Raw genomic sequence first — 26,409 nt, forward strand, 5'->3', positions numbered from 1 at the left:
CCTCCTCCCGCCTCGCCCACCCCTCTCCCGGCCCCTTCCCCGCCCTCCCCGCCGTTTGCCGGCGTCGCCGTCCTCCTCGGAGCCGCGCATCCAGGCCAGAAAATTCGGCGTCCTTTCTCATTTAACCCGCGTTTCCATTAACTCAGTCCCAGCACCAGCTAATCCGCGGCACCGAAGGCAAAAGGAGGCTAATTAATGACCAGCTTTTCCAGTCAAGACCGGCGATAATTGCTTTGGTGGCCTTTATGATTACAAGATAAAAATGGCCCAGCCTGACATAAGAGGCCCTGTGTACACTCGGAGACAGGAGGAAATGAGGAGGTGGGAGGCTGAATGCGGAGCAGAAAATTACTAATAGAAGAGAGATAATGAATAGGCCGGCCAGGCATTCATGGGGAAAAATCCATTTTGTTACCACGCGAAATTAGGTGGTGGAAGGAGTTTGCTAATTGTTCTCATCTTGTAGCAACCGAGGCCGAGGCGGGGGCGTGCGGCTCCGTTCACTCCCCGGTACCGGCGGGGGGCGCGCTGGCCGGAGCCCGCGGCCGCCCCACGCGCCCTGGGCACGGGACACCCGCGATGTGCGCGCCCCCGGTCAGTGAGACCCTGAGGCTTCGTCTCCCCGCCCTCCACCCCGCCGGGAAGCGCTCTGGACCCTCGCGTTCCAAGTGCCCCGCGGCCCCTGGCGAGGAAAAGCGTGAGGTGCGCGCGTCGGGGTCTGCGTCCGCGCGCAGAGGGGCTCAGGCCGGTGAGGACGCCGCGCGGAAGGGTCCTGGAGGCCCCCGCCCCCGCCGCGTCTCCGCCGGACGCGAAACTTGCGGAGACCCCGCCCCCTTCTGTGCTGTGAGCTCTAGGATGTTTGCGGTCTCTGGGCTCCAGGCCCCCGGCCTCCAAACATCTGTGGTGTCTGCTCTGGATAAACTGTGTCCCTCACACTCGTCTGGACGAAGGATGCAGGCCACAGACATCACGTTATTACGTTTGAAAATCGGTGGCCTTGAGAAAAAAAGTGATGCGTCTGAGTTCCCTTTTGAAAACACCGCCATCTTGGTATCCTGCGAATTAGAAATAACTTCCCTCTTTGCCTGGGGGTGCTGTTCTGGAAGGCCCTCCCCGCGGATGCTGCAGCACCCCCCCCCCCCGCGCTGTGCTGAGCTGTCACATTTAGGTTCCCCTGGGAAAGGGTAGTTTCCGAGAGGTCATAATTTGCTAGGCACTAACGCACTCCTTCTCTCCTGTTCTGCAGAAAAGCAAACTCAAACTTCTGCCTCGCCGGGCGGAGCGAGAGGACTCGACACCATTCATCGTGCTCACCCTGGTCTCCGTCGTGGCCATGGCGGGGGTCCTCCTGGCCTCCGGTGTCATCTACTGCCTGCGCCACACCTCCCGCTCCAGGCTGCAGGACAAGCTGTCAGGACCAGGGGACCCCCCTGTCCCAGACGCCACAGCCGCCTACCAGGTAAGGGCTCCGTCCACCCCCGGACACCCAGATCGGTTAGCCGCCGGAGGCCCCTCCCCGCGGCCAGCCTCTCGCTTGCCGGTAGTTTGGGTCTTTCTGCAAGAGGATTGGAAACTGCTCATTAGCATTCACAGAGTTACCTTGTAACCACAGTTTTAGTGCTTTGTGTTCATCTTACTCTGTTCTCCCCGGTCTCAGTTAGCTGTGAAAGCATGTTGCTCATTAGAAATGTGGAAAAAGTACAAAGCATGAATTATGTATTATCTGATATCTTTCTTAGTTTGGCCACTATTAATGAAAAAATGCCAAAGTTGCAAGACAGATGGGCTGTGTGGGATTTTGAAGGTGTCTCTTAAACTGTCGACTTCCTCCGGGTCTCGAATGAAAAGATCCTTTGACCTGACCCGTGGCCGCCCTCTGCTATTATTTGGATAAAGTGAAATCTAATGCCGATAAGTGGGAAGTAAACCAAGGGCCCTGAGAGCCAGGGCGGCGGCCTCGTGCTGGCGCCGCGCCCCCAGACACACCTGGAAACAAGTCCGAAGCCAAAGGGAATGTCAGGAAGGCAGGTTCAGACCCACGGACGCAGGGACGTCGCAGACTGTTTGGGCGTTCTGTAGCGTAGCTTCATATTCAGTAACGTCCTGTAACGAAAACGTGCCTTCTGTTCTGACGGCACACAAGCCCACAGTACGCGCTAGTCAGGGCGTTGGCTTCCCTTTAATATAAAACAGCATTCAGCTTCCTGGTTGGGAAGGTAAAACGTTTAACCATCGTTTTAAAAATCAATCGATATGTATTTGTGGAGGATTCTTTCCCACTGGACTCGATTCTTTGTTTTCTCTGGTGACGTGATTGTGCTGTGGAATATGTCTGTCTTGTGCCCGAGCATCACATTTACAATCGTGCACTCGTTGAATGTTACTCTCCTGTCATGACACTCACAGGGGGCTCCCAGGCTCTTTCTAGAACCCCCTCCCCCCGCAAGCTGTCCTGCGGGGTGCCCTCTAGGCCTGGCCTGAGCTCACTGGTTTTGCTCCTTGGGCCATCCTGACGGTGGCACGCAGAAGGCATGGGGACGAATTCATAAAATCACTGTGCTTAAGAGAGAGCAGGAGATAGCTCCCCCCGCACCCCACATTTCAAAATTATTGGTGCTGTCCCCCAGTGAAGAAGAAACACTGGTTTTCTGGAGGCGGTCACAGGCTGGTCAGTATGATCTTCTTTTATAAAGAAATGGCCACCTCAAATGTGTGGGAGGTGACATTTCAGCCCCAGCGCACGGCTCTGCTTCAAAGCAAAAGAAAAATCACGTTTGAAGAAGCCGCCTAGAAAAAAATGTCACATAAACTAGTAAGAATTTATCCAGAAATTCTATTGAGCAAGAGCATCAGTGTAGGATGCGGGGCTTGTGGGCCATGTCTGTGCTGGGACATAAATAAATTATCACACCAGTTCTGTTCTGTGTGCAAGAGACGGAGATCACACAGGGGTGGGTTTCTCAAAAGCACGGCATCCTTTGATACACTTTGAAATTCAAATATAAAATATTGATAGAATGGAAAGGTTGGCCTTGCATGCAGAAATAACTAAGTTTGGCAAAAATGCAGGTTGAAATTGCACACTCAGAACTGAGTTTCTGGTAATTAACAGAAAAAAATCTTGCCGGTGACAGCTCTAATTAATAGTATCTGTAATTAAAATCATGCCCTCCCAGCAGGAAAATTGTTTGAATTTCTTGGAGTGACCTTTCCGCTGCTCCTCCTGGGGGCATGGTGGTTAAGTTGATATTGATTTTATAATGAGCTCTGGTTTGTTTAATAAGAATCTGTAATCCAGACAATAAATGAAATGTGTGCTTTTCTTCAATCCAGATTAATAAAAAGGGGAAAAAAGAAAAAAATTTTCCTTTAAAAATACGATCTAGGGAAAGTTGGAAATGAAATTATTGTAAAGGTTTTCAGACGGGCTCGGTTGTGAGGTCACTGTGGTGTGCGGTTTAGGGACGTCCTTGGATTACTTGTGCATGGCCTGTGGACGGGGACGCGGCGCTGGCGTTCGTGGCTGGTGGGGTGGGACTCGGCGCACAGGGAAGGGGGCTCAGGACTGTGACTCTGGGTCTAGCTGACTTCTGCGTTCCCGGCTCGTAAAAGTGTAGCTGCCAAGAGAGGGTGTTTACGCTCGTCCGTGAAGCAGGCATCAGCTCCCTAACGCGCCCGAGTCTCCCTTTGCACTCAAACGTCCGTCTGAGAAGTTGTCTAAAGCATCTCGGACATAAGGTAGTTTCAGGAAGAACGGCTTTGATGCTTTCTTGTTTCTGCATCATTGGCCTTCGGCACGCTGCTGACCTGACCGTGGAAGTAAGGGCTGGGTAAACCTTCCGTAAGTCCCATCACTGGACGAGGAAACTTGGGCGATAGGATATCCTACCGTATCTCTTGGGGACGATGAAAATACTCATTTTTATAATGTTTGTGAAAGAAAGTGTGCGTGAGGCTAGAAGCAGCCGACCTGGGGATGCGGAGCAGCGGGTGGCGATGCCGTAAGTCTTACCGGCATCGGAATATGAAGTGGACCTTTAGGTAGAAGAAATAAGTGTCCACGTCAGGCCACGGGGGCCTCCGGTCAGCAGTGGCGGAGGGGAGCTCGGGGCGTCTGCTCCAGCAGAGGCACTGGTGGCCTCTGCCCCGGGATCTCTTCTTCCCGGGCCTGAGAGGAGGGCCCACATGTCCCCAGCGCAGCAGTGGCCTCACGGCAGCGTGGCCTGAGTCGATGCACCCCTGCTGCTGGCTGCCCTCCGAGGCCGGGCGGTCTGCGCAGAGCCCTGTGCGCTCACCACGCGTGGTTGGGGGCTTTGGGCTACAGTGCGTTCTGGAGTGTTCCGGAATCATCATCTTAGCACGGTTTCAAAACAGTGAGTTGTCTGCGTCGTTAGCTCCTAATGCAGACATGTTTCAGCCTTTCCCTTCTCCTCCTCGGAACAGAACTGTCTCGTAGACAGAGTCGGCATCATGAGGCTTAGTGCACACCTGCGTCCATGGGTGACGTTTTTGTTTGCTTTACCCATCGGAGAATCAGGTCTTTCTGGACAGACTCTTATGCCTCAACACTTACCAAGAGCTCAGTCTTACCACATAATATGTCAAACTTTAACATCCTCAAGCTTGAAAGAATCAGGTAGATTAACTTTCAGAATAACTGAAATCCATTTGGAAAGGTCACTTTTTTAATGGTCACCAACTTTCCCCCCTTGTTTTAGTAGATGTTACTTGTTCTAAATGTGGAAAGCGTAGTATATCTGCTTTGTTATCTGAAAAGGTAATTTCTTTACGTTTATTCTTTCTTTCCCCAAATTGTCACATCAGTACATCATGTGTGTGCGGCGTGAATGCGTGTGCTCACTTGGGGTTCCCAAGGAGGGAGGCGGGACCAGACCCGGCGTCCTGGCCCCTCCTCCCACGGGCTCCAGCGCCTGTGGAAGGTGCGTGGGCAGCGATGGGCAGGAGGAAGTCTCTCTGAGTGTCCCATCCACTTCTATGAGGCCTTGATCCCCTCAGAGCAGTCAGCTCAGTGACCCCCTGGCCCGTGCTCCCGCCCCCATGCGAGAGGGCACAGACCCCGGCGGAAATTTCCACAAGCCTCTTCTGATGGTTAATTTCACAACACCCAGGTTTCCTTGTTGCTCAGAGGCCTTTGGAACCAGAGACTAGCGCGCGTTTGAGCGTGTGGCGGGTGCACGCCCCACTCGCGGGCAGGGACCAGGGTGTGACACTAAGTGACGCTAGGTGTTCTGTGGCCACTGCTCTTGCGGGGCTCCCTCCGCTCAGGCTGAGGGGCCCATGGCCTGAAGGCAGCCTGACTTCCCACCTCTGGGCAAGGGAGAGCCAGGCGTCCAGAGGACAGGGTCAGCGTTGGCTTAGTCTCCCGGGCTTTGATCGAGGGGACCTTCCTTTTCCCAAAGCAGGTTACGCTTGGTCATCAGTACACTCGCAAGTGAGGGAAGCGTTTCCCAGTTCAGGGGGACAGCAGTGGGTCTCCCGACGTCTGGACCCACCCCGAGCTCCTGAAATTGCCCGTTTCCATCAACTACGTCTCTCAGAACGGCTCTTCTTCGCTTTACGTTTAAATTTGCACATCAGTGTAACTTTATTTTTGCAACTTCCCAACAAGCAAAGGATCTGTCCTGCTACAAAAATTGAAGGGTCCCCTAAAATATTATTAAAGAACTCACATTTCCCTCACCCAGTCGAGCCTGAGAATTGGGATTTTGCTAAGTTTGCCCTTGCAGGAAGTAGCTGTTTGCACCTGGATCCGTAGGTAGAATTCTCCGGAAGGTCTGCACGTACTGAATTGGTGTCTCCTCTGGCGGGAGGGTGAGACGATTTCCCGGCGTGCTGTGCCCCGCGGCCCTAGGAACAGGCCTGGGCGTCACCAGAGAGGCCACATTGTCGCTTGATGGGGCCAAACGTCACGGTGCCCCTCGACGCCGCCCCAGACCTGAGGGGACTCGCAGGCCTCTGCCCGGCCCCGAGTGAAGGAGGTCATCCGTCCTGAGCCCTTCGAGAACAGGTGTTTGCATGTGCACTTGGTCTCACATGATCAGTACAAGGGCCACCGGGCTCCGCCGAATCTTCTAGACCATTCCACTCTGGTTCTGACCATCGCTCAATAAGGCGTCACTTTCTAGTGCGTTTTCCTCTTAAGTCTTAAATTTTCCGGTACGCAGTTCCCAAGAGCCGTGGCCGCACGCTCCTTCTCCAGCTTCTGTGTGATGTGCTTCTTCAAAAATAGCTCCTGAGATTTGGAAATAAATCTCGAGGAGGCGGAAGGCTGGTGAGATTGCCAACAACACAGCCGAACACAGAAGCGAGGCGTGTTGCTGTCCTAACAGGACAAGCCGCCTCCCCTGATCAAACGATAATAATTAGATCAGGCTTAATTGAAAATAACAGACCACTCGGTGAGATCCTTGGGAGACAAAAGCTCTGGGTGGCAGGTGCTGGGGTCCCGGGCTGCATCCTGTGTCTTCCTCTCATTCGTGTCTTGCTGTCACACGGGCAGCCTGCTCCGGGGTCCGGGTGCTACCTGAATAACTGTCTCTTAAGGAAGGACAAGGGGGGGGCCGGGATCCCCCGCTGTGCCCCGTTGTTGGGCCCGGCCACCACGAAGGGCATGGCCCGGAGCCCTTCGGGGGAGGGTGCGTGGCCCCCCGTGGCTGCTGAGCGAGGGCCAGTCGTGGTGGCCGCAGACTCGCCTCCGGTCTGCTCCCCGTCAGAGTCAGAGCGTGCTCCATGTAGCGGGGGCCCCTGCGTGCTCGGGGGGCTCCCCGGCCGTCCCCCGTGGGCCCTCGGCTGGTCAGCCGGCAGCACCCACAGCGGTGCTCTGAAGCCACACCAGACCCTCAGGTCACTCCGTGTGGCCAAGTCAGGAAAGTCAGAGTCAGACAGGCCGTGCCCTGCCCCAGGCCCTGCGGTTGGTGGCGGCAGAGCTGATCAGGGTGACTCATAGCCTCCGGGGGCCAGGTGAGGGCTCGTCCCACCGCACAGACTGAGTCCTGGGGCCGGAGCACCGGCTCCCCGGTCTGGAGCCCCAGACCTGGCGGTCCACGCCTCCCTCCCCCCCACTTTCTCTTCATGGTGTGAGGCCTGGGGGCCTCAGGCACACGGAACTCACTTCTCTGCTTGGTTCCTGACTTCTCATAGATGACGAGTTTGCCCTCAAACCACAGGAAGCCATTGTAGGGACAGGGCCACAAGACATGACGCCAAGGTCAGGGTCGTGAAGGCCAGATGCCCCGGGGGTGGTGGGGGAGCATGTCCTCACGAGGGAGCCAGCCGGGCCCAGGGCGTCCCCGTCACCGGCCAATAGGCTGAGCAGGCTCAGGCCATCCTTCATGACCGCACTGGAAGCAGGGCCAGTGCCAGGCAGGCCTTCGCCCGCGAGCTCACGCTGGGGACAGTTGTGTCCTCGCGGGCCGGGCCCGCTGCCCTGCACCCCGGCAGCCCTGGGGTGGGGTGGGGTCTCCTCCCACCCTGTGGCTCATGGTCCCCTCGCCATGTGAAAACCCTGTTTCTGTCCCAATATTTGAACATGGAAATAGAGACCACAATCCTTTCGCTCCTCCTGGGCTCGTACCTCTCGGCCCCTCCCCTGCAGATTGGGGTGGGAGGGGCCGTGTGCTCTTCCCTGGGCCCTTGAAGGTCAGAGAAGGTCACGGAAGTGTAAGTGCATCTCAGTTCTAAATTCTGAGGAAGGGTAGCTCTGTGGTGATCGTGGGCGCTGAGACAGGCCTGCTGCTGGCCGTGGGCCTGTCTGAACCGCCCGGTTCTGGTGCGTCCCTCCCTTCTCAGATGCCTGGTTCTCACAGGTTGGCCCCCTCCACAGGCCCCGTTCGGACAGGTGCACATCGTTTCTTTTCTTTTTTTTATGCTATTTATTTTTGAGGGACAAGGCGTGCCCGCAGGGGAGGGGCGGGGAGGGCAGAGGATGCAAAGCAGTTTCCGTGCTGACAGCACAGAGCCCGACGCGGGGCTCGAACTCATGAACCACAAGATCACGACCTGAGCCGAAGTCAGACACTCAGCCGGCCAAGCCCCCAGGTGCCCCGAGTGGACACATTGTCTTAACCAAAACTTAAGCCACACAAGCTGGAAAGAAAGCATATACTTTCTGTAAACCTCGGCGCATTTTGCAGAAGACACAGGAGGCGCAGGTGTGAAGAGAAGGTCCCGCTGGCCTCCGTGGAGGGCTTCTCCGGACATCTGTTGGGGACCAGAGAGCGGCAGAGCCCTCCCTCAGCCCCGAGCCGGCGTGGCGGACCCTCCGTCGGGGAGCTGTCTGTGGCGCGTGCGGCCGCGTGTGCCCGGGGACGCGCTGCCCCAGGTTCTCAGGGTGCCGAGCCCCCCTGGGTGAGGTGGGTGCCGGCAGGAGCGGCTTGCAGGAGGAGAGGGAAGGTGCAGGACGCGCTTACCGGGGATCTAGACAAAACGGCAGGGGGAGGGAAGGCGTTCTGGAGGCCAGGGGCACGCGATGCAGGTACAGGAGAGAGACCCCACCTCGAAGGGCGGCAGGCCCAGAGCTGAGCCCGGGGGTCCCCAGGCCTCCGGCCTCCCCACCGGGAGGGCCGGGGTGTGTCGGCGAGCGAGGCTCTCCAGTGCGGGAAGCCTGTCTCGGGGACCTGCACCGGGAGCCCGTGCTGGCCCCGCGGGGACCGTCCATGCAGCGCAGCCCTCGGTGGCCTCGGGGAGCGTGCCCCGCCCTGAGGGCATCACGTGCATGCGGTGCCCGGGCCCGTCAGAGGCTGGCGCGCCCAGCTCCTCAGACTCACGCACCGCGTGGAGGGCGGTGAGGGGTTCTGCAGGGTGCGGTGGGGAGGGGAAACTGCAGCCTTCGGAGCGAGCTTCGCAAAGAGCAAACGCACGATCAGACCCGGGAGACTCAGGCAGATGACAGTCATCTCCAAATGTCAAACCAGGAACATTCAAGATCGCGAGAGGAAGACGCTCGGCCAACAGACCCCCCTCTCCCCACCACCCAGGGAGGCAGGCGTCCTGCGGTCTGGCTGTCAGTCCGGCCTGGGGGCAGCATCCGTGTTAGCGCCCCCCTCCTCCCAGGCCAAGGCCCCCTGGTCTCCTCCTCCCACCCCGTCTGCCAGCTGCCCGGGTGCTGATGCCAGGTCAGCGCGTGGGTCACCCCGAGGAGCAGAGGCCGAGCAGGGCCTGCGAAAGGCTGGATGACCGAACTCAGAAGTGGTCCCGTAGACCTTTTCCCAGAAAGCTAATCCCTTCTAATGAAAGAATCACGTTTTCTGTAACAGTAAGGATGACGAAGACGTGTATTTCACAGTGGAGCTTACACACCAGGTCAGTTTACACCGGCATTGAGACCAGCAGCGCCCTGATGGTGCGTGGAGCCCAGGGTGGTCAGGGAGGGCTTCCCGGAGGAGGTGAGCAAGGGATGTGCTCAAGGTGTAATGTGGTCTCTGCTGGATACAAATCTGAGCAGAATCACAGCCATTTCATTTTTTTCTTTCTTTTTTTTTTTTTGTTTATTCATTCTTGAGACAGAAACAGAGTGATCGGGGGAGGGGCAGAGAGCGAGAGGGAGACACAGAATGTGAAGCAGCTCCAGGCTCTGAGCGGTCAGCACAGAGCTCGACTCAGGGCTCAAACCACAAACCGTGAGATCATGACCTGAGCAGAAGTTGGACACTTCAGCGACAGAGCCCCCCAGGCGCCCCCACGGCCATTTCTTATGGAGGTAACAGTAGTAACGCTCTCTCTTACGTTAGAAAAGCTACATAGTTGGGTCTCTCTTCTCCATCTAATTAGTCATTCTTAAACCTCGTTGCTCGAAGTATTTCAGTCTCCGCGGGGGTTTTCTGCATGGGGAGAGCTGCTGATTAAGAATGGAGTCTTCCCTGTTAGCAGGGACAGCGTCTTCGCGCAAACGGTCTCCAGTCAGAAAGGTGACTGTCGGGAAAGGTATTCACTCAGGATTTTGGGTCGCAGAAAATAAAGATCTGAGGGCGCTCGGACTGCAACATCGGCCCCCCGAGGGTCACCAAGGCCGGCCCGATCGATCTGGCTGCCGGAACAGGCCAGCGGGCGTCCCCTCCCTCCCCCACCACTCGGCGTGCATCCCTCCTGAAGCTGCACGTGAGGAGGCCCCCTTCCCCAGTGGAGGACCTCCATCCAAGGCGCACAAGTGGCTGTGACCCTGTGGGGACCTCCAGACACGCTCGAAGGTCTATTTGCGGAATCACGTGGGCCAGTCCAGTTCCGAGACTCCAGACATGTCTAAACAACGTGCTGCTGGTCGTGTGCCTTTCTAAAACAAGACGTAAAACATTTTTTAAATTTTTTAATGTTTATTTATTTTTGAGGGGGAGAGAGAGAGCAGGGGAGGGGCAGAAGGGCAGAAAGAGAGAGGGAGACACAGAATCCCAAGCAGGTTCCAGGCTCTGAGCTGTCCGCACAGAGCCTGATGCGGGGCTCCAACCGTGAGATCATGCCCTGAGCTGAAGTCGGACGCTTAATGGACTGAACCACCCAGCAGCCCCGAAAACATTTTAATTTAAAATTTGAAAATAAAGCAACAGCAAAGTGAGGTGTGTGGGTGTAGGTTTGCGTGTGTCCCTGTGCACAAGTTCTCAGAAAACAGGAGACGGAAGGTTCCGAGGCGACGCTGTGAGCGCGTCAGGCCAAGGTTCTGACGTGTGTGATGTCGGGCGGTGGTTGGCGGCTGCAAACACGAGATGCAGCTTTGAACTTGGACTGACCTCGTGGCGTTCGACCGGAATCAGGTTAGGCACTTTAGGGGACAAACCTGCCCGGAAAGTCAGCGCCAAACGCAGCCGGACTGAACTTCTCTGATTAAAGTGAAACATCTGGACTTGTTCCATCAGTAAAGCAGTTCACTCTTTTCATTCTTTGTGAAGACAGTGAACCAGAAGAATGACCAAAACGGAGTAGTCCTGGAATTGCACCTTCCATAAATCCGTAAGCCTTATGCCCTAACCAGAAACCAGCATTTCCTGAGTAGGTTTGTGAAACCAAATCGTCGGTTGGAGGGGACGCCCCCCCGGGGCCGTGTTTCAGGACCGTCTGCCCACCTGGGGGCCGCCGGCCTCTCCCACGTCCAACGACCATGAAAACCGGAGCCCAGTGGCCCCTGACTTTGACAAGGAGACACGAGGGGGAACTGGGACAAAACCTCAGACTCTCGGCTGCTTGAAGCCTGCGCTTCCGGCCGCGGCGGGCCTGCCTCTGGCACCGTCCGCAGAGGGACCCCACGCCGGGCGGCAGGGCGGAGTGGGGCCCCATGTGTGGTGGGCGGCCTCCCAAGCACAGGGTGCCCTGGACCCTGTCTGCAGAGCCCGCCCCGCAGCCCTCGCTGCTGAGTCACGGGACGGCGCCCTCGCTGGGGGTCACCAAGGTCCCTTGGGAGTATTGAGTTCCTCCAAAGGCCAGCACCATGGTCTCAGAAGCTGTCACGGGGCCTCAGAGGCCGAGGACACTGGACGGGGCTCGCGGTGCCGGGCAGACTGCTGCTGCAAAGCCACCAGGCCCTGGCTCCTCAGGGCTCCCTCGTGGGGGTTTCAGGCCTCCGGGTCGCCATTCAGAGCAGCCTCAGGGGCAGCAAGCCGCCCTGGACAGAGGTGCGGGAGGCAGCTGCGTGGGCGACCGCCCCGCCCCCGCCCCAGGGCCTGCCCTTTGGCTTAATTAGGCGACACTGCAGAAAAGAAGGACTGAATACCTTTTGTGTCCCCTGCCCGCTCCTTGCAGCCCCTCGAATATCCCTTGTGCTTTTCTGTCTCTGAACCTTTGTGCAGACTGCCCCCCTCACACTGAAAGCCCTCCCACTCGGCTTTATCCTTCCAGATCATTCCCATCTGTCAGCCTGCCTGGCCCCACACCCTCACAGAGCCTTCCCGCGGCCCAGGACGGCCTGTTTGCTCTCAGCCCCGGGACCCTTTCATCGGACCCTTTGTTTCGCCCTGACGTGGCCTCCGGGTGTGCGGCTAGTCCGTCAGCACTGGTCCACATCTGGGGTTCCTTCCCCCCACCCCCGTGCGGTGGTTCCATCCCAGCCGGGAGCACCTGGGTCTCCTGAAATGCCAGATCCACGTAAGGAAGGCACCTCACCTCGCAGGGCAGTGGTTGGTGCTCCGGAAGAGCCAGCCAACTCGAGGCCCGAGGTGGGGGCAGCCGGCTGGGGGACTGCCCCTGGGCTGTGCCCTTGACCATTGCTGGTGACAGTGGCACCCAGAATGGAGCCCCCCCACAGGGAGCACCCGGGGCTGAGCGACGTGGCGATGTGATCAGTGATGTAACTCATCACCTTTTGGGAGCGAGAGGAAAGTTCGGAAAGTGACAGGAGTTTCTCGTAGGAAACAGGCGCTCACCCCTTAGGCCACGGGGCCCAGGCGGCTCTGAAGACGCACCGGGCTTCGTCTTGCCGGACTTGGCAACTTCTCATCGTCCGCATTTGAGACACGTGTGCAGGGCGCTGGAGCCTGGCTCTGCGCACGAGGTCGCGGAAGCCGTGAGCTCCGGAGCCATCTCGGGCGGGCGCGGGCCGCAGGGGCTGCAGTGGAGGGGTGTCGTGCGGGCACCGCACGTCAGACAAGCCCCCCGCCCCCCGAGCTCCAGCTACAGTCGCGAACTGTTGTTAACTGCAGGCTGTGCAGGGACGTTTATTGAAGTGATGTTTCCTTCCTCTGTTTTTATCTTCGTGGCTCTTTCCTGACTTCAGTCTGATGTTGATCAAGTGTAGAGCAAGGGGAGAAAGTGCCTCTGGTCATCAGGGAGGGGCTGCCTCCGGTTTGACCGTGGGCGCGTCATGTACGTTTGGACAGAGAGAGTGTGGAGCGGCCCGTGTGGGCAGCATGCCACCCGCAGGTTCTGTGAGGCCGGAGGCGTCCCCCGAGCTGTCCCCCAGGCCTTCCAAGCGCAGCTCTCTGCTCCCTGCAGTGGGACGGATTCCGGCGCCCGGGCACCCAGGGTGGCTGGACGCCGATGGCACGGGCCACTGGGCCACCCCAGGAGAGAGTGCCGCCGACACCCCGGGAGATAGAGAGCAACACAGGACGGCGTCGCTCAGGGCGCACGTGGGGGGCGCGCTGCCCCTCAAGGAGCAGAGGAGGGGTCATTGTCTCGGCCAAAGGCCCCGGGCCGACGGCGGAGAGACGCAGCTGTTCTCCTGCCCGCGTCAGACTCCCCGAAGGCCCTTCTGGATTCAGAAGAGTGTTGAGAAGTACTTTCACTTCTAGGAGTTAAAATGTTTCCATATCTTTAAGTTTTATCTTGAGAAAACAGCTTGCAAAATGGGGTAAAGTCACGCAGTATTCCTTGTAGACACCGTTCATCACGGAGCTGTTTGGGTTCGGTCACTGACGGTGCGGAACGCGGCACCTGAAGTAACACGACTGTGCGTCCAGCCAGAGGGCCACGGCCTGCGGCCCTCGTGCGTATCCGGGCGTCCGCGGTGGGGGTGGGGCGCAGGGTCCCGGGTCTCCTGTCAGCGGTCCGGGTGAGCAGACCTGGTCCCGTGGGGGTGTGACACCTCGCGTGTTCGTGATGCCCCCCCATCCCGGTCGAAATCCCTGAGCAGTCCACTGGAGGGGGCAGGGCCGTGCCTGGAGACAGGCCACGTGCCACAGGCCAGGTAACGTGGCCGGGGCTGCGGAATGGGCACTGCATGCAGAGAACAGGTGTGGGCCCGGCCTGGGTGAGGGGCGGGGCCGCTGGGCCCCTGCCTTGGCTCTGACCTCCTGGGGGGCGGGCAGGGAGGGTTCCAGGTCCCATCCGGAGATGGCCATGGCCCGAGTCCCCGCTCAGCGTGCGGGGCGGGGCGGGGGGGGGAGGGGCCGGGACGTCTGGGAGAGCTTTCCAACGTGCACGGAGCGCGGGGCTCCTTTCCCTTTTCCGCGGCAGCACTGATCAGACAAGCTATTTATGGCGCGGTATTTATGTGAACGGCTCCCAGAGCCAGATCTGAGTTCTGGGGCCCGCGGGCACCCCCGGGCGCCCGGAACGTGCAGCAGCCCCTCCCCGCTTGTGCCCAGCGTTGTGGTGCAACAGCGGCGCCCGCACCGAGCTGTGCGGAGCAGGAGGCGGCTCGGCGAGACGTTTCCGTTTCTCTCTTCGCTTTCCTTCCTTGATGAGCCGCCCCCGCCGCGCGACCGCCCGGGAGGTCCTCCCCGCACCGGCCCCCACGCGCAGTCCCGAGCAATTCGCGGAGTCCAGCCATGGCGGGTGGAGAGTTTTATGTGTTTCAAACACACCTTGTTCCGGTTTTTCTTATTACAGAGGTCACACATGCTTCATTTGAGGGGGGAGGGAGATGAGCAAAATAAAACAGACTAGAAACCCCGCGTTCCTCCTGGCAGGCTCAGCGCGTCCTGCCCTCCGGGGTTCTCCCTGCCTCCGCTTCCACGGCGGAGGGTCCGCCACGCCGGCCGCCCCGTCCGGTGGGCTCCGCAGCCGCCCGTCCCCCGGCCGTCCCCGCGAGGCCGCCTTGTGGGTGCTTTGTGCGCCATTGTTTTCGCTCTGTTTGTCGGATCCTGCCGTGCCCCCTGAGCCCGGCCCGGGTCCCTCCCCAGAGAGGACCGGCCCCTTTTCAGCGCGTGTTTTATCCGGTCTGGGGCGTAATTGGCCCGCTCGCTCCGCGCACCCTAATGAACGCCCCTCCTTCCCGGCGCTTTGTGCGCCCCTCCTCGGCTCTGCCCTGTTACCACAAATTACGCTCTCCAAATGCCCCTGAAGCCCCAGCCGCCCTTTGTGTACAGACTCGGGCGTGCGCGGCTTTGTTCCGATTGTTCCCTGAAAGGTACAAAGAGGTTTTTCTTAAGCCTTTGTCGTCTTGGTCTTTCTTTCCGCAGAATTTGGGAATGACAGGTCTTTTCTCTCCGAGCGATTCCCACTCTGCAATTTCCCCATCAGATGAAGATTTGAGAAGTGAGACATTTGCATTATTATGTGTACGGATGGATTTCTGCCCCCAGAATCCTATTCAACTTATTTTGCAAATTGTGTTACAAAGAAGCATAAAATAGTTTGAGGCTCTGCGGGAATAGCCCAGGGGCTCAGCTGCGAGGGTAGCAGGGAGCGGGCGGCAACGCAGGAGGTGACGCCGTGGGGTCAGCGCGCTGCTCAGGCCTGTCCCCCAGCTGGCACCCGGCACCCCGGGGGTTCCCTCAACCTGCAGCTGCACCCCAGGGGTTCCCCAGCCTGCACCCCAGGGGTTCCCCAACCCATACCCCAGGGGTTCCCTCAGCCTGCACCCTGCACCCCACACCCCAGGGGCTTCCCAGCCGGCACCCCGCACCCCTGCACCCCAGGGGCTCCCCAGCCGGCACCCCGCACCCCTGCACCCCAGGGGCTCCCCAGCCAGCACCCTGCACCTCAGGGGTTCCCCAGCCTCCACCCCAGGGGCTCCCCAGCCGGCACCCCGCACCCCTGCACCTCAGGGGCTCCCCAGCCGGCACCCTGCACCCCAGGGGTTTACTTCGACATGTAGAGCTCTCCAGGCTTGAACAAACCCCATGCTGACTCGGGGGTCCCGGCCCTGGGGTCTGGAGGCCCACGGGTGCACGTGAGCGGCAAGCCTGGCCACAACACTGCCCATGGACTCTGGACACGCTGGAGGCAGCCCCGCGCCCTCAGAGGCTGAGGTTCTGAATGTGCTCGGAGGGTTTGTGAGCACATGGGTGGGGGCACTTGAGTTCTGCCTTTCCTGACAAAGCAGGAACCTTCTGGATACTTTACACAGTGCGGCACAGGCTTCTGGCGCTGACTTTGGGATGGAGCACTTAAATTCGTGGAACTGAAAACACTCTTCTTTCTTAAATAATTTTTTAATGTTTTTATTTACTTTTGAGAGAGAGGCAGGCACACACACACACACACACACACACACACACACACACACACCACGAGCAGGGGAGGGTCAGAGAGAGAGGGAGACACAGAATCCGAAGACAGGCTCCAGGCTCCGAGTTGTCAGCACAGAGCCTGACGTGGGGTTCGAACCCATGAACCTCAAGATCATGACCTGAGCTGAAAACAGACGCTCAACCAACTGAGCCACCCAGGTGCCCCTCACTTTTGTTTTTTAAATGTCCTGTAACTCTGGCTGCTACAGGAAGGGGGAGGAGACTGTGGTCCGCTGTCACGTTGGGTTCCACATGGCCTGGGGTGCCGTCCATGGTCCAGCCGGGTGGCCTTGGGCCCTGACCTGCTGTCCCGACCTCCGGTGCTCCGGCACAAAGGAAGCTCTGTGGGGAGCGCAGCTGCTCGTGCACACCCGCTCCCGGAGTCAACTCCCCAGCTCCGTGGAGCTCTGTCCTTGCCCCTCTCTGCAGGTCACAAAACGGAGACACGGAACTGAGCAGTGTCTCCAGAGTCACGCAGCCGGGCCGTGACCGAGATGGGATTCTGGCTGCTGTGATCGGGCCCGTGGTCCTGGCCATCGGCACCCCCGTCACGACTCAGACAGGGGTCCGCCTCAGGCCCGCGTTCTCCGGCGCTGAGCGTTTGTCTTTCTGCTGTGGGATTTCCCGAGACACTAGTCATCCAGGATACGTGCTTCCCAAGGGCAGGGGATGACCATCGACCGTGACCGCTGCGGAGATCACCCGCGAAATCGTGTCTTCTCGTTTCTGTGTGCCCCCTTCCCCTCAGGAATGTGAACTGGTTTACATCTGTTTTCCTTAAGAACTTTCTGTACCAGGAGCAGAGGGCAGACTGCTAGGAAGGTACAGAGCAGATAGGCTGGCTGAGTAGATCTCTCCAGAAAGCCCCATCTCCAGAGGTGGATGTCCTGAAGACACAGAGCAAGGAGTCCAAAATAAGTGATTTCCCCGTTTGCCATCTGGAAGACAAACCTTTAACTCACACGTGCATTGGCATCTCCTCTGCTATAAAGCAGGCATTAGATGAGAAAACCGATTTGGTGCCGCTCCCACGGGGAGATTCGTGGACCCGCAGTGAGCTGTCTGGCTGAGAGGGTGCACACCACACCTGCAGAGGGCACAGCACAGAGTAGTTCCGGGTCTCGGGCGTACGGTGCTCGGTGGCATGAGTGGGTGAGGACGGCGCACGTCAGGAGCCATTTGGAGGGAGTTGTGTGGCTCACTGGGTGGCCCCACGTGTGGGTCTGTGACCAAAAGTTTCATTTGATTAGCCCTGCCCATCTTCCTTCATAACTAACATTCTGCTGGCCATTGAATCACATGAGTTCCCACACAAAGATTGCCATTGTTTACAAACATTGTCCTATAAACACGGTCGAGCTGAGTGGCCAGGACCATGTTCATCAAAGTGCTAACAGACATTGAAGAGGAGTTGGTGTGGGTCTTCAACATCATAAGGTTTTACTTCCGATGAGGGCTCCGGAAGGTACCGCAGACCGTTTCTGGCGAAGACACATCTGGGAGAAATCTCTCCTGTGCTCAGGGCAGGGTGGTGCCAGGCGCGGGAATGCCCGGGGTCCCTGAGTGGGTGCCGCATTCCGGAAGGCGAGGGTATCGCTAATGCCATCGATGGGCCTGTGCCTCCTACCACTTCCCTTTTGCGGCATCCGTAGCCCGACCCAGGGAACTTGCCGGGTCATAACCAGAGAAATCTGAGCCTGTGGTGCCGGGCTCCCGGCTGCTTCCGGAGCGCACCCGCCCACTGCTCTGGGCACGGCCGGTGCTCTGCGCACCTCAGGGCCCCCCACAGACGGCCCTGAGCCTGTGTTTTACCCTCGGCAGAACGGTACTCAGAGTGTGATGGGTGTTTGTCACTGGCCATGAGTGTCTGCTCTTCCTATGTGGGCCCCCCGTGAGAGTCAACGGAGGCCACTAGCAGCCTGGCCAGCAGTGCGCTGGACTGATGCGGCTCCGTGTAGCAGGAACTAGAGCGGTAGACCTCACGGAACATTCTAAGTAAAGGCTTGTGCCCTCCGCAGGGCTGGGCGCTGCCGAAGGAGCCAGAGGCTCAGGCCCGCACGCGCCTCTCTGCGGACCTGGACTGCCCTCTTTGGCGTAGACGGGACTTTCAGAGGAACAGTGTGGCGTCACCCAGAGGCCGGTCGGGGCGGGGGGTGGAGGGGGGCGGTGCACGGCTGTGCTGGGAGCTCTCTGTCTGCACCTCGCAGGCCCCTGAGCCTGGCCCTGGCCACGCCACGTGAGGCAGGCCGCAGTCTGCGGCTTGTCTCTTAAAGAGGAACTCAGTTGTCCTCAGGAAATTTTAGTTTTAAAGCAACAGTAAGGAGGGCCTCTGGGTGACTTGGTCGGTTGAGCATCCAACTCTTGATCTCGGCTCAGGTCGTGATCTCACGTGGGATCGTGGGATCGAGCCCCGCATCCAGCTCTTCGCTGACACTGTGGAGCCTGCTTGGGCTTTCTCTCTCCTCCCTGTCCTACCTCCACTCTCTCTCTTTCTCTCTGGCTCTCAAAAATAAATAAAACTTTAAAAAATAAGATTATAAAATGAGGTAAGAGCACAGAGACTGGTCAGAATACAGGATTTCTATTACTGATTTTCAGCCATAGTCCGCCTACAGCACTGATTAGAGGGACACGTGGTGCCTCCCCAGAGGTCTCTCCCATGGGCAGAGAAGTCTCCTGGGGGGCATCCGGAGGGGACCCGGCTGCCAGAGAGAGAGGCTCACAGTCGGGGCCCTGGCACAGCCTGTGTCCCCTCCTGGAGGGCGTGTTCATCCGACCCCAGCGTTCACACAGGCACCGAGAGGGACGCGGAGGCTGGGCTGGCCCCTCCCACACGCGCCGCCCTCTCCCAGGCCGCGCTGGCTGCGCGCACAATCTCTGTTAGCATGATGCGGGGCTCGAACCCACCAGCTGTGGATCACGACCTGAGCTGAGGTCGGATGCCTAACTCAGCCCCCCGGGCGCCCCCAGAATGCCGCTGTTTTCAAGAGGGGCCTACGAGGGGCGCCAGCCTGGAGCCTCGTGCAGCTGCCCGGCCCCGAGCGGCCCCGCGGAGCCCCCGGGCAGCTGCTAAGTCAGGTGCCGACAAGGTCTGACCGACGACTCCAGAATTCTGTGGTTTCTCTGGAAATATCTCTGAGCTGCTGAGCCCTTGGGACTGTTCACTTCTGTCGTGCTAACGTCCGCGCTGGCCGCCGAGTAGTGACGGAACTCTCCCTGACGGCCACCACGAGCGGCTCAGGCAACAAGGCTGATACTTCCAGGGTTAAAGTGGAAACGCCGGAGATCTCGAGTGACGCGCCTGTGCGCTGGAGGCTGTGCCGTCTCCCTCGAGGGGAGTGAGGGTGGGCGCCCCCCAGCCCCACACAGTCCTCGGGTGCCAGCCAGCTGCTGTGACGTTTGTTTCTTGGTGGCCAAATGGCGGCCGTCTGGAACCTGCGTCCCCAGAGGCGCTCCTGGGCCGGGCGTTCTGAGCCTCGAGGGTCTGCGGCCTCGAGGGTCCGCTACGACTGGCGGCTCGATCCTGCAGGTGAACCTCACCCCTGGGAAGGAAGAGGCTGCTGACACCGTCTACCTGCTGTCTGGGGCTTGCTTGTTGTTGATTGTGAGAAGACCTGGCTGGGCTCGGGAACACACTCGGTGTGTAAGAGCCACGTGTGAGCCGGGCAGACGCAGGGGACGCGCAGTGGCTCCTCCCCGCCGCCCGCCGCCCTCAGGGCGGCCCGTGTTTGACGGCTTCCGGCTCTTCGGATGCCCACGGCCCAGCTCCCCGAGACCCACGGCTCTGGCGGGCGGAGGGTTTGTGCGGCGTGGACCACGGGGCTCCCCTCGGCGCGCCTGGCCCGGGCCCAGGCCCACGTGCCGGGCCTTCCCCGGAAGCTGCGCCCAGAGAGGGCTTCTCTCTACAGTGGCGGCTGCCTCGTGAGGGTCTCCAACACTGAGGAAAACGGCAGCCGCGTGGAAGGTTCTGGAAACCATGCGAGTGTGTGTGGGCACTAGCCACTGCCTGGCAGCGCGTGGCGCTGGGGCGGCAGCTGCGGGGGGAGCAGCGTTCGAGCATCCGGTCCCGTGAAGCGTTTTTAATTCCTGTCTTGGGCTCGGATTCACTTACAGCCTTTCTCCTGATACCATTTTATTTTGATGGCTCAAGTTACAGTGATATTTTCAGGGTGGAATTCATGAGGTCATGATGCCGGAGCCCTTGCACGGTGGTGGTTTGCTAGTGAGAGGTGGGGGGCGTCCGGCCGACTGTCCAGTGACAGCCAGCAGCTCACGTGGGGCTCGACCAGGTCCCCCGTCCCTGAGCGCCGTGTCCACCTTGCGTGGGGTGGTGAGGACCCTGCGGTGACGGAACAGAAGCTCCGTTCGGCCATCGCCCTGAGATTTTCCTTTACATCTAGAAACTCTGTCTTTGGGACAAAGAAGCAAACCTTTTTCCATTAACCACATACTTTCCTTTTTAGACATGATTTTCTTGGACCGCCTGTGTGGGCCCTTCCCTGTTTGGGGGCAGAGGGAGGAGCCACACAGAGGCTGGTCCCCCTCCCCCGACAGCCTGACCGTGGTAGGGACCTCAGAGCAAGTGCACACCCTTCCCTGCCTCTGTGACCCGTCTCCTAAGGGGGAAGGACGGAGGCTTGACTTAGCCTGCGCGTTGCACGGTCCTGAGGGGGGTCGAGGGTCACCGCGGAGCTCCATCCAGTGTCACCGCGGAGCTCAGTCCAGTGGCCCTTTTGTCTGAATCTGTGTCTGTGTCTGCAGTGTGTGTGTGTGTGTGTGTGTGTGTGTGTGTGTGTGTGTGTGTATCTGTGTATTGTGCATGTGTACGCATGTGTGTGTGCACTGCGTACATGTGTGGCTGTGTGCACGTCCATGCATGTGATCTATGTGTGCGCGTGCATGTGCATGGCCGCAGGGAAGACCCCCACGTGCCCCTTGGCTCTCGGGCTGCCGGGGCTGCACTGACCTGCCCTCCATGTCCCCCAGGAGCTGTGCCGGCAGCGCATGGCCACGCGCCCATCGGAGCGCCCGGAGGGCCCGCACGCGGCCCGCATCGACAGCGTCTCCTCCCAGGTCAGCGACGGGCCGGTGCCCAGCCCTTCTGCGCGGAGCAGCACGTCGTCCTGGTCAGAGGAGCCAGTGCAGCCCCACATGGACATCTCCACCGGCCACATGGTCCTGGTAAGGCCCGAGTCGGGAGGCGCCGCTCCCGGGTCTGCAGGAGGGGGGCAGGCGGGGGTGGGGAGGGTGGGGCCGCCGGCGCCCTGGGTCCCCTGGGCCTGTCCCTCACACACCTGGCCACCGCAGAAGCGTCCGCCGCTGACCTGACTGTGCCGGCCGGCTGGCCAGCCAGAGACCAAGTCCCAGAGTGTCCGGGCTCCACTGACCCAGTCCTCCCAGGTTAAGAGAGGACGGGAATGTGTGACCACCGGGGTCGCCCTGTCTTCTGCCAGAATGCGCGTCCATCCTGGTTGTCTTGTTTGCAGTGAGTGCCTACTGTGTGCACTGCTTCGTCCAGACACGCGTGGTGCCTTCCCCTCTGGCGGCACCCCAGGCGTGGCTTGGGGGCACGAACGTCCCTCACGTGCTGCTTCGGGGGCACAGGTGGGGACGCAGAGCCCAGCTCTTTCATAGGAGGAGGCCCCGGAGGCCCCAGGAGGAAACCGCACCAGGGGCCCCCCCTCCTGCACAGGGGTGGGACCTGCCCCGTCCTCTCCCCGAGCTGAGTGTTGTTCTCGAGGCCCCGGGGCGGGCGTGGGGAGTCTGTGCTCGGCAGCCCGGGTATGGAACTGGTGCGGGTCTCCCTGCGAGAGAGCGCTTCCTGCCTCAGCCCCTGGCACGGACGGCTCCCTCCCGGAGCAGCGCCCCGCCCTGCACATCCAGGCTGCGCACCTGCCAGCTGCGCGTCCTCCCGGAGACGGTGCCAGAGACGGTGCCACGGCCGCGCCGCGCGGCTGACGCACCCCAGATCAGGGCCCTGGGTTTCGTGGTCTGCTCCACATCCCCAGAGTCAGCGTGGGACGGCCCCGAAGGCTGTGTTTGTTGTCTTTAAACACTCATTTCTGTGGAAAGTTCCCTCATCTGCCCACCAGCAGCATGGGCTGGTGAGACCGCAGAGAGCCGGCAGCCCGGGCCCCACAACTGCCCTAGCAAAGTACCACAGGCTGGGGGCGGGCACGCCAGGAAGGAGTGTCCCGGAGTCCCGGGGCTGGGCGTCCAAGACAGAGAAACGGCAGTGGGGTATCTGGGGAGGCCCTTCCCATCCACGCCGCCGGCCTCCTGGGAGGGGCTCTGACGGCCAGCACCCCCTCCTCGACACCCCCACTGCCGGTTCCTGCCCCAGCCTTTCCACCTGCGTCCTGACCCTCGGTGGACACCTGGTCTGTGCTCGGTCCCCCTGCTTGTGCGCGGGGCCCTCAGCACTCGCTGCGTCCTCTGACCCAGCTCGACATGTAGGGTCGGGCCCTGCGTTGCCCCCTCCTGCCCCCGCGCCCCTTATCTGCATCCCAAGCGTCTCCCCTGTGCAGAGCCCGGAGGCCTGAAGCTGTTGGCCTAAGTGAACCAGTAGCATTTTTACAAAAATTCTCACCCACCAAAAGCAGGTGAAATGACTCATCCTTCAGGTCCTGAGGCCGTGGTCCATTCTCACGGGGAATGCAAGGCCACAGAGCACGCTGGGGCTAGACCAGAGTCACAGCCATCAGTACCTGGCACTCGCGTGATCGGTTCGAGAATGGCCCTCCCCCTCCCTAGCACCGCCTGTAGAAACCTGGCGTGTCAGAACCGCAGGAATGTGCCAGAATGCCTGACCTTCTAACTCATTAAGGCTACAGGGAAGGCAGTTCTGCAGTGATCAGTCAGCTCGATGCTGCATAAAGAAACTTCCATGTTTATAAGACAGCTATGCGATGATCTTCCTGAAGTGCATGTGAAGGACTCAAAGACCATCAGATAAATTATGCAAGGTCCAGGCAAATCCCAGGGACCAATCTTTCCGATACGCCCCTGCTCCCCACAGATGTGACATTTTAACTAACGGGGAGGATGGAATCCACAGCAGAGCCGTTTACAGTGGGACTAGGGGTGGAAGCAAGGGGCACCCCACAAAGTAGGAAAGGCATTGGCCAAGGTGTCTGGAAAGCATACGCGTCACTAAAATCAGGGGTGAGGGTGCACAACTGGAACATTCTCGTCAGCAAAGGATGGAACGCATGTTTGAAGGAACACGTGACATGGGAAGTCAAGCCAGAAGTCCATCCCTCGTATCAGAGTACTGTCAGGGGCCGGGGATCTGGGGGCGGGGCTGGTGGAGGTGGGGTTCGCCTGGGGGCGGGGCTGGTGGGGGCGGGGCTTGCCTGGGGGCGGGGCTCGCCTGAGAAGCTGGTGGACCTAGGGTGAGGCTCCTGGGGAGAATCAGCCTCAGCTGGGCCTGAGGAAGGAGTCCCCTCTTGGTCACTTTCTGCTGTAGCGGCCGGGGCTTTCCTGTGCAGGGTGCTGTGATCTCCTGCCCGGAAGCCGTAGAAAGAGAACTCTAGAAATAAACGCCCTGCCCAACGGGCTGGTCTTCCTGCACAGACCAGGGCCATCAGAGCTGCCCTGCTAGGGCACTGAAGGGTCGGCTCAAGAAAGAGGTCCTGGGAGGCCGGGTCTGTGGACCCCAGCCTTGCTGGTGCTGCAGGGGGCAGCGCTGGATCTGGGTCCCATGAGCTGGAGCCACGGCCGGGTGGGGAGTGGGGGCCCCATGAGATTCGCAGAAGGAATGAGACTCTGAAGTGCTCGCCGGGCGGCATGGTGGTGCTCCCTCGGGCTCACGCAGGGGGGTGCTCCCTCTGGCTCCCGCAGGGCTCGGGGAAGGAGTCTGTCATGAACGTTGCTGTGTCCGGGCCGGGCACGGGGCTGCTGGAGGGAAGACAGCGCCTTGGGACTTGGGTGTTAGGAAGGTCTTTGCCGCATCACATGTGCTCCCAGAAGCTGGAGCCTGGTGCTCGGCAGGTGCCAAGCGCAGGTCACCGTCCCGAGAGTTCCCGAGGACACGGGTGCCCCCCGCGAAGCAGGCGTAATGGGGGCGCCACCCGCGAGAGCGCGGGAGGAGTGGCCAGGCCGTGTCTACGCCAGCCTCGTCGTGCCCTCCTGCAGAGGCCCGAGCGCCGGGGACGGGATGGTGCGTGGGGAGCGGGGACACGGTGGGAAAGTCGGCGTGGTGCCGTCCCCATTACGACCGAAGGAGCGGAGAACTGAATCCAGGAAGACGGTGCTGGGTGGTCTCTTACAAATACGTCTCCACCCATGTTGAGGGTCAGTCGTGCTGTGATTGCCTTTCGTCCCCGGAAAGTGTGAGGCAGGAGTTGGCGTCCCTGAGCATGCGCACGGCAGGCGCAGCTCCAACCCCGAGAGGTGGGAGCGGGTATCAGCTCCCAGGGGAGGACCGCGCCGCCGAGTGCCGGAGTGAGTGCACAAAACTGCGGTCCTGTGACGGGAAGGACCAAGGCGTCCCCAGGGAGGAGAGAGGGGTGAGCTGCTGGAGCAGGTTTGTGGCCAGGCCTCGGAGTGGTGTGTGCAGGGGAGGGGGAGAGGTGTGTGCCCCCGCCTCTCCCGCTGCACCCGGCGCTCCCCCAGCCTGCCTCCACCAGGGTATCACCAGCGGCACGAGTCCCTGGCCGACCTAGGAAGGTGGCCCGGAGACGCTCTGCCGGGCTGCGGGTCAGGGAGCGGGAGCCCCGCGCGGCCACTGGGGCGGCCTCGGCACCTTCATCTTGAGAACCGGCGCCTGCCCCTCTTCCAAAAAGGACTTGGTTCTGTGGCCCTTGGTGGCCCTCCTCCGGTGGCCCTGCTCTCAGGGACCCAGGCGAGCACCCAGGTCTCAGTGGCTGCCGTCCTCACGGGGGTGGCCGGCCCCGTCCCCAGGCCCAGCAGGAGTGCAGACTTTTTGTGACAAGCAGGTAGTTTGGCTCCCACAGAGCCCACCGTCCACACGAGCCTGTGTCTGAGAGTCGGCTCCACGTGCGGCCGTGACCCTGCTCTTCTCAGCGGCCCCTGGCTTTCCCGCTACTCGACGTTGGATAGTTTGTCGGTTTTCCACTGCTCGGGTAATGGGCAGTTTCCACCTGCGAATTCTCAGAAGACACATCCCGTGTGAAAGTTTCTACAAGATCCCCGGTCATCGAGGTTACCTTCCGTTTACTGCAAGAGGTAGTGGCGAACTTCCTGCACGAACGTCTGCCCGCCGGCCCGCCCGCCAGCTGCGTCGGGCACGGTGTCCCCAGATCCCCCAGCCTGGGGCGCTGGCCACGGGTCTTTCCCACTGCCGTGTGGACATGCTGTGTGAAAGCGGTTCTAATTTACATCTCTCTCGTTGTGGGTCAGAGGGGGCAACCTTTCCTGCGTTTGGGAGCAACGTGCCGTTCCTTCCGGAAGTGACTCCCAAGGGCTGCCGTCCACTGGCTTCCACAGCCCACCTCGCAGACACACCACACATTTCCGTGGTATGAACCACGGGTGCCAGCGAGAGGTCACCGACCTCGACGCCGTGGTGGCGGGAGCCTCTCTGGCCCGATGAGGCGCCGGGAGAGAGGCTCTGACGCCGGCCGGCCTGGATGAGTTTCAGTGAGGACCCCAGGAAAGAAGGTCTGAAAAGTCACACTGGGAGGCGGCCAGCGCTGTGAGCGGGGCAGGGGGAGGAGCCTGAGGGGGCCGAGGGCCTGGCTGCTGGGGGTCTCTGGGCCTCGAGGGACCTGTCCTGGGGTCAGCAACACGCTGCTGCTCCTCAAAGTCTCTGAGGCCGGGAGTCGGGGATCACCGTGTGGGCAGGGCTGGGTCCCCCCCGGAGCCTTCCTCCCTGCACGTGTGTGCCGTGCCCTCACCGGCCGACCCTCTGTGTGTCTGTGTCCTCACCTCCTCTTCTTACCAGGACTCTGGTCACACTGGACCAGCCCCGCCCCCCACTGACCTCACTTTACCTTAGTCACCGAATCAACACCCCATCTCCAAATACGGTTGTGTCCTGAGTCCGGGGGGTTGGGGCTTCAGTCAGGAACGTGGGGGCTGCAGTGAGCCCGTGACAAGGGCTGGGGCTTGAACAACCGTGTCCTGCAGCTAGAAACAGGTGACAGACTTGTCTCCTGTCACCTCCTGCATGAGCCACAGGGGCTGCATGAGCAGAAACACTGCTGCACCCCCCCCCCAGCAGGAGCACTGTCCTGGGACCCGCCCCCCAACCGGGACACTATCCCAGGACCCCCCAGCTGGAGCACTGTCCCAGGACCCCCCAACTGGGACACTGTCCCAGGGACCCCCAGCCGGAGCCCTGTCCCGGGACCCCCCAGCTGGAGCCCTGTCCCAGGACCCCCACTGGGAGCACGGTCTCAGGGACCCACCCCCCAGCCGGAGCACGGTCCCGGGACATGAGGAGAGACTGGCAAACCATTCACATCTCTGCCAGCTTCCAGACATGACTCCATTCCCCGGTCCAAGCCTCACCGCCCCCCCCCCCCCCCCCCCCCCCCCCCCCCCCCCC

General features: G+C 60.3%; 1 protein-coding gene across 1 annotated transcript in view; it reads left to right on the forward strand.

Moving 5' to 3' along the window:
• The first annotated feature begins 564 nt into the window (after window positions 1-564).
• Window positions 565-26,409, forward strand: part of PTPRN2 (protein tyrosine phosphatase receptor type N2) — a 97,671-nt gene continuing 71,826 nt past the window's right edge. Inside the window, exons 1-3 of the mRNA XM_029920879.1 lie at window positions 565-702; window positions 1,247-1,459; window positions 20,883-21,077. Of these exons, the coding sequence (XP_029776739.1) occupies window positions 580-702; window positions 1,247-1,459; window positions 20,883-21,077 (531 nt within the window). The 5' untranslated portion in view covers window positions 565-579. The remainder of the gene's footprint in view (window positions 703-1,246; window positions 1,460-20,882; window positions 21,078-26,409) is intronic.

The sequence above is a fragment of the Suricata suricatta genome, chromosome 2 (assembly GCF_006229205.1).
Source record: "Suricata suricatta isolate VVHF042 chromosome 2, meerkat_22Aug2017_6uvM2_HiC, whole genome shotgun sequence".
NCBI lineage: Eukaryota > Metazoa > Chordata > Mammalia > Carnivora > Herpestidae > Suricata > Suricata suricatta.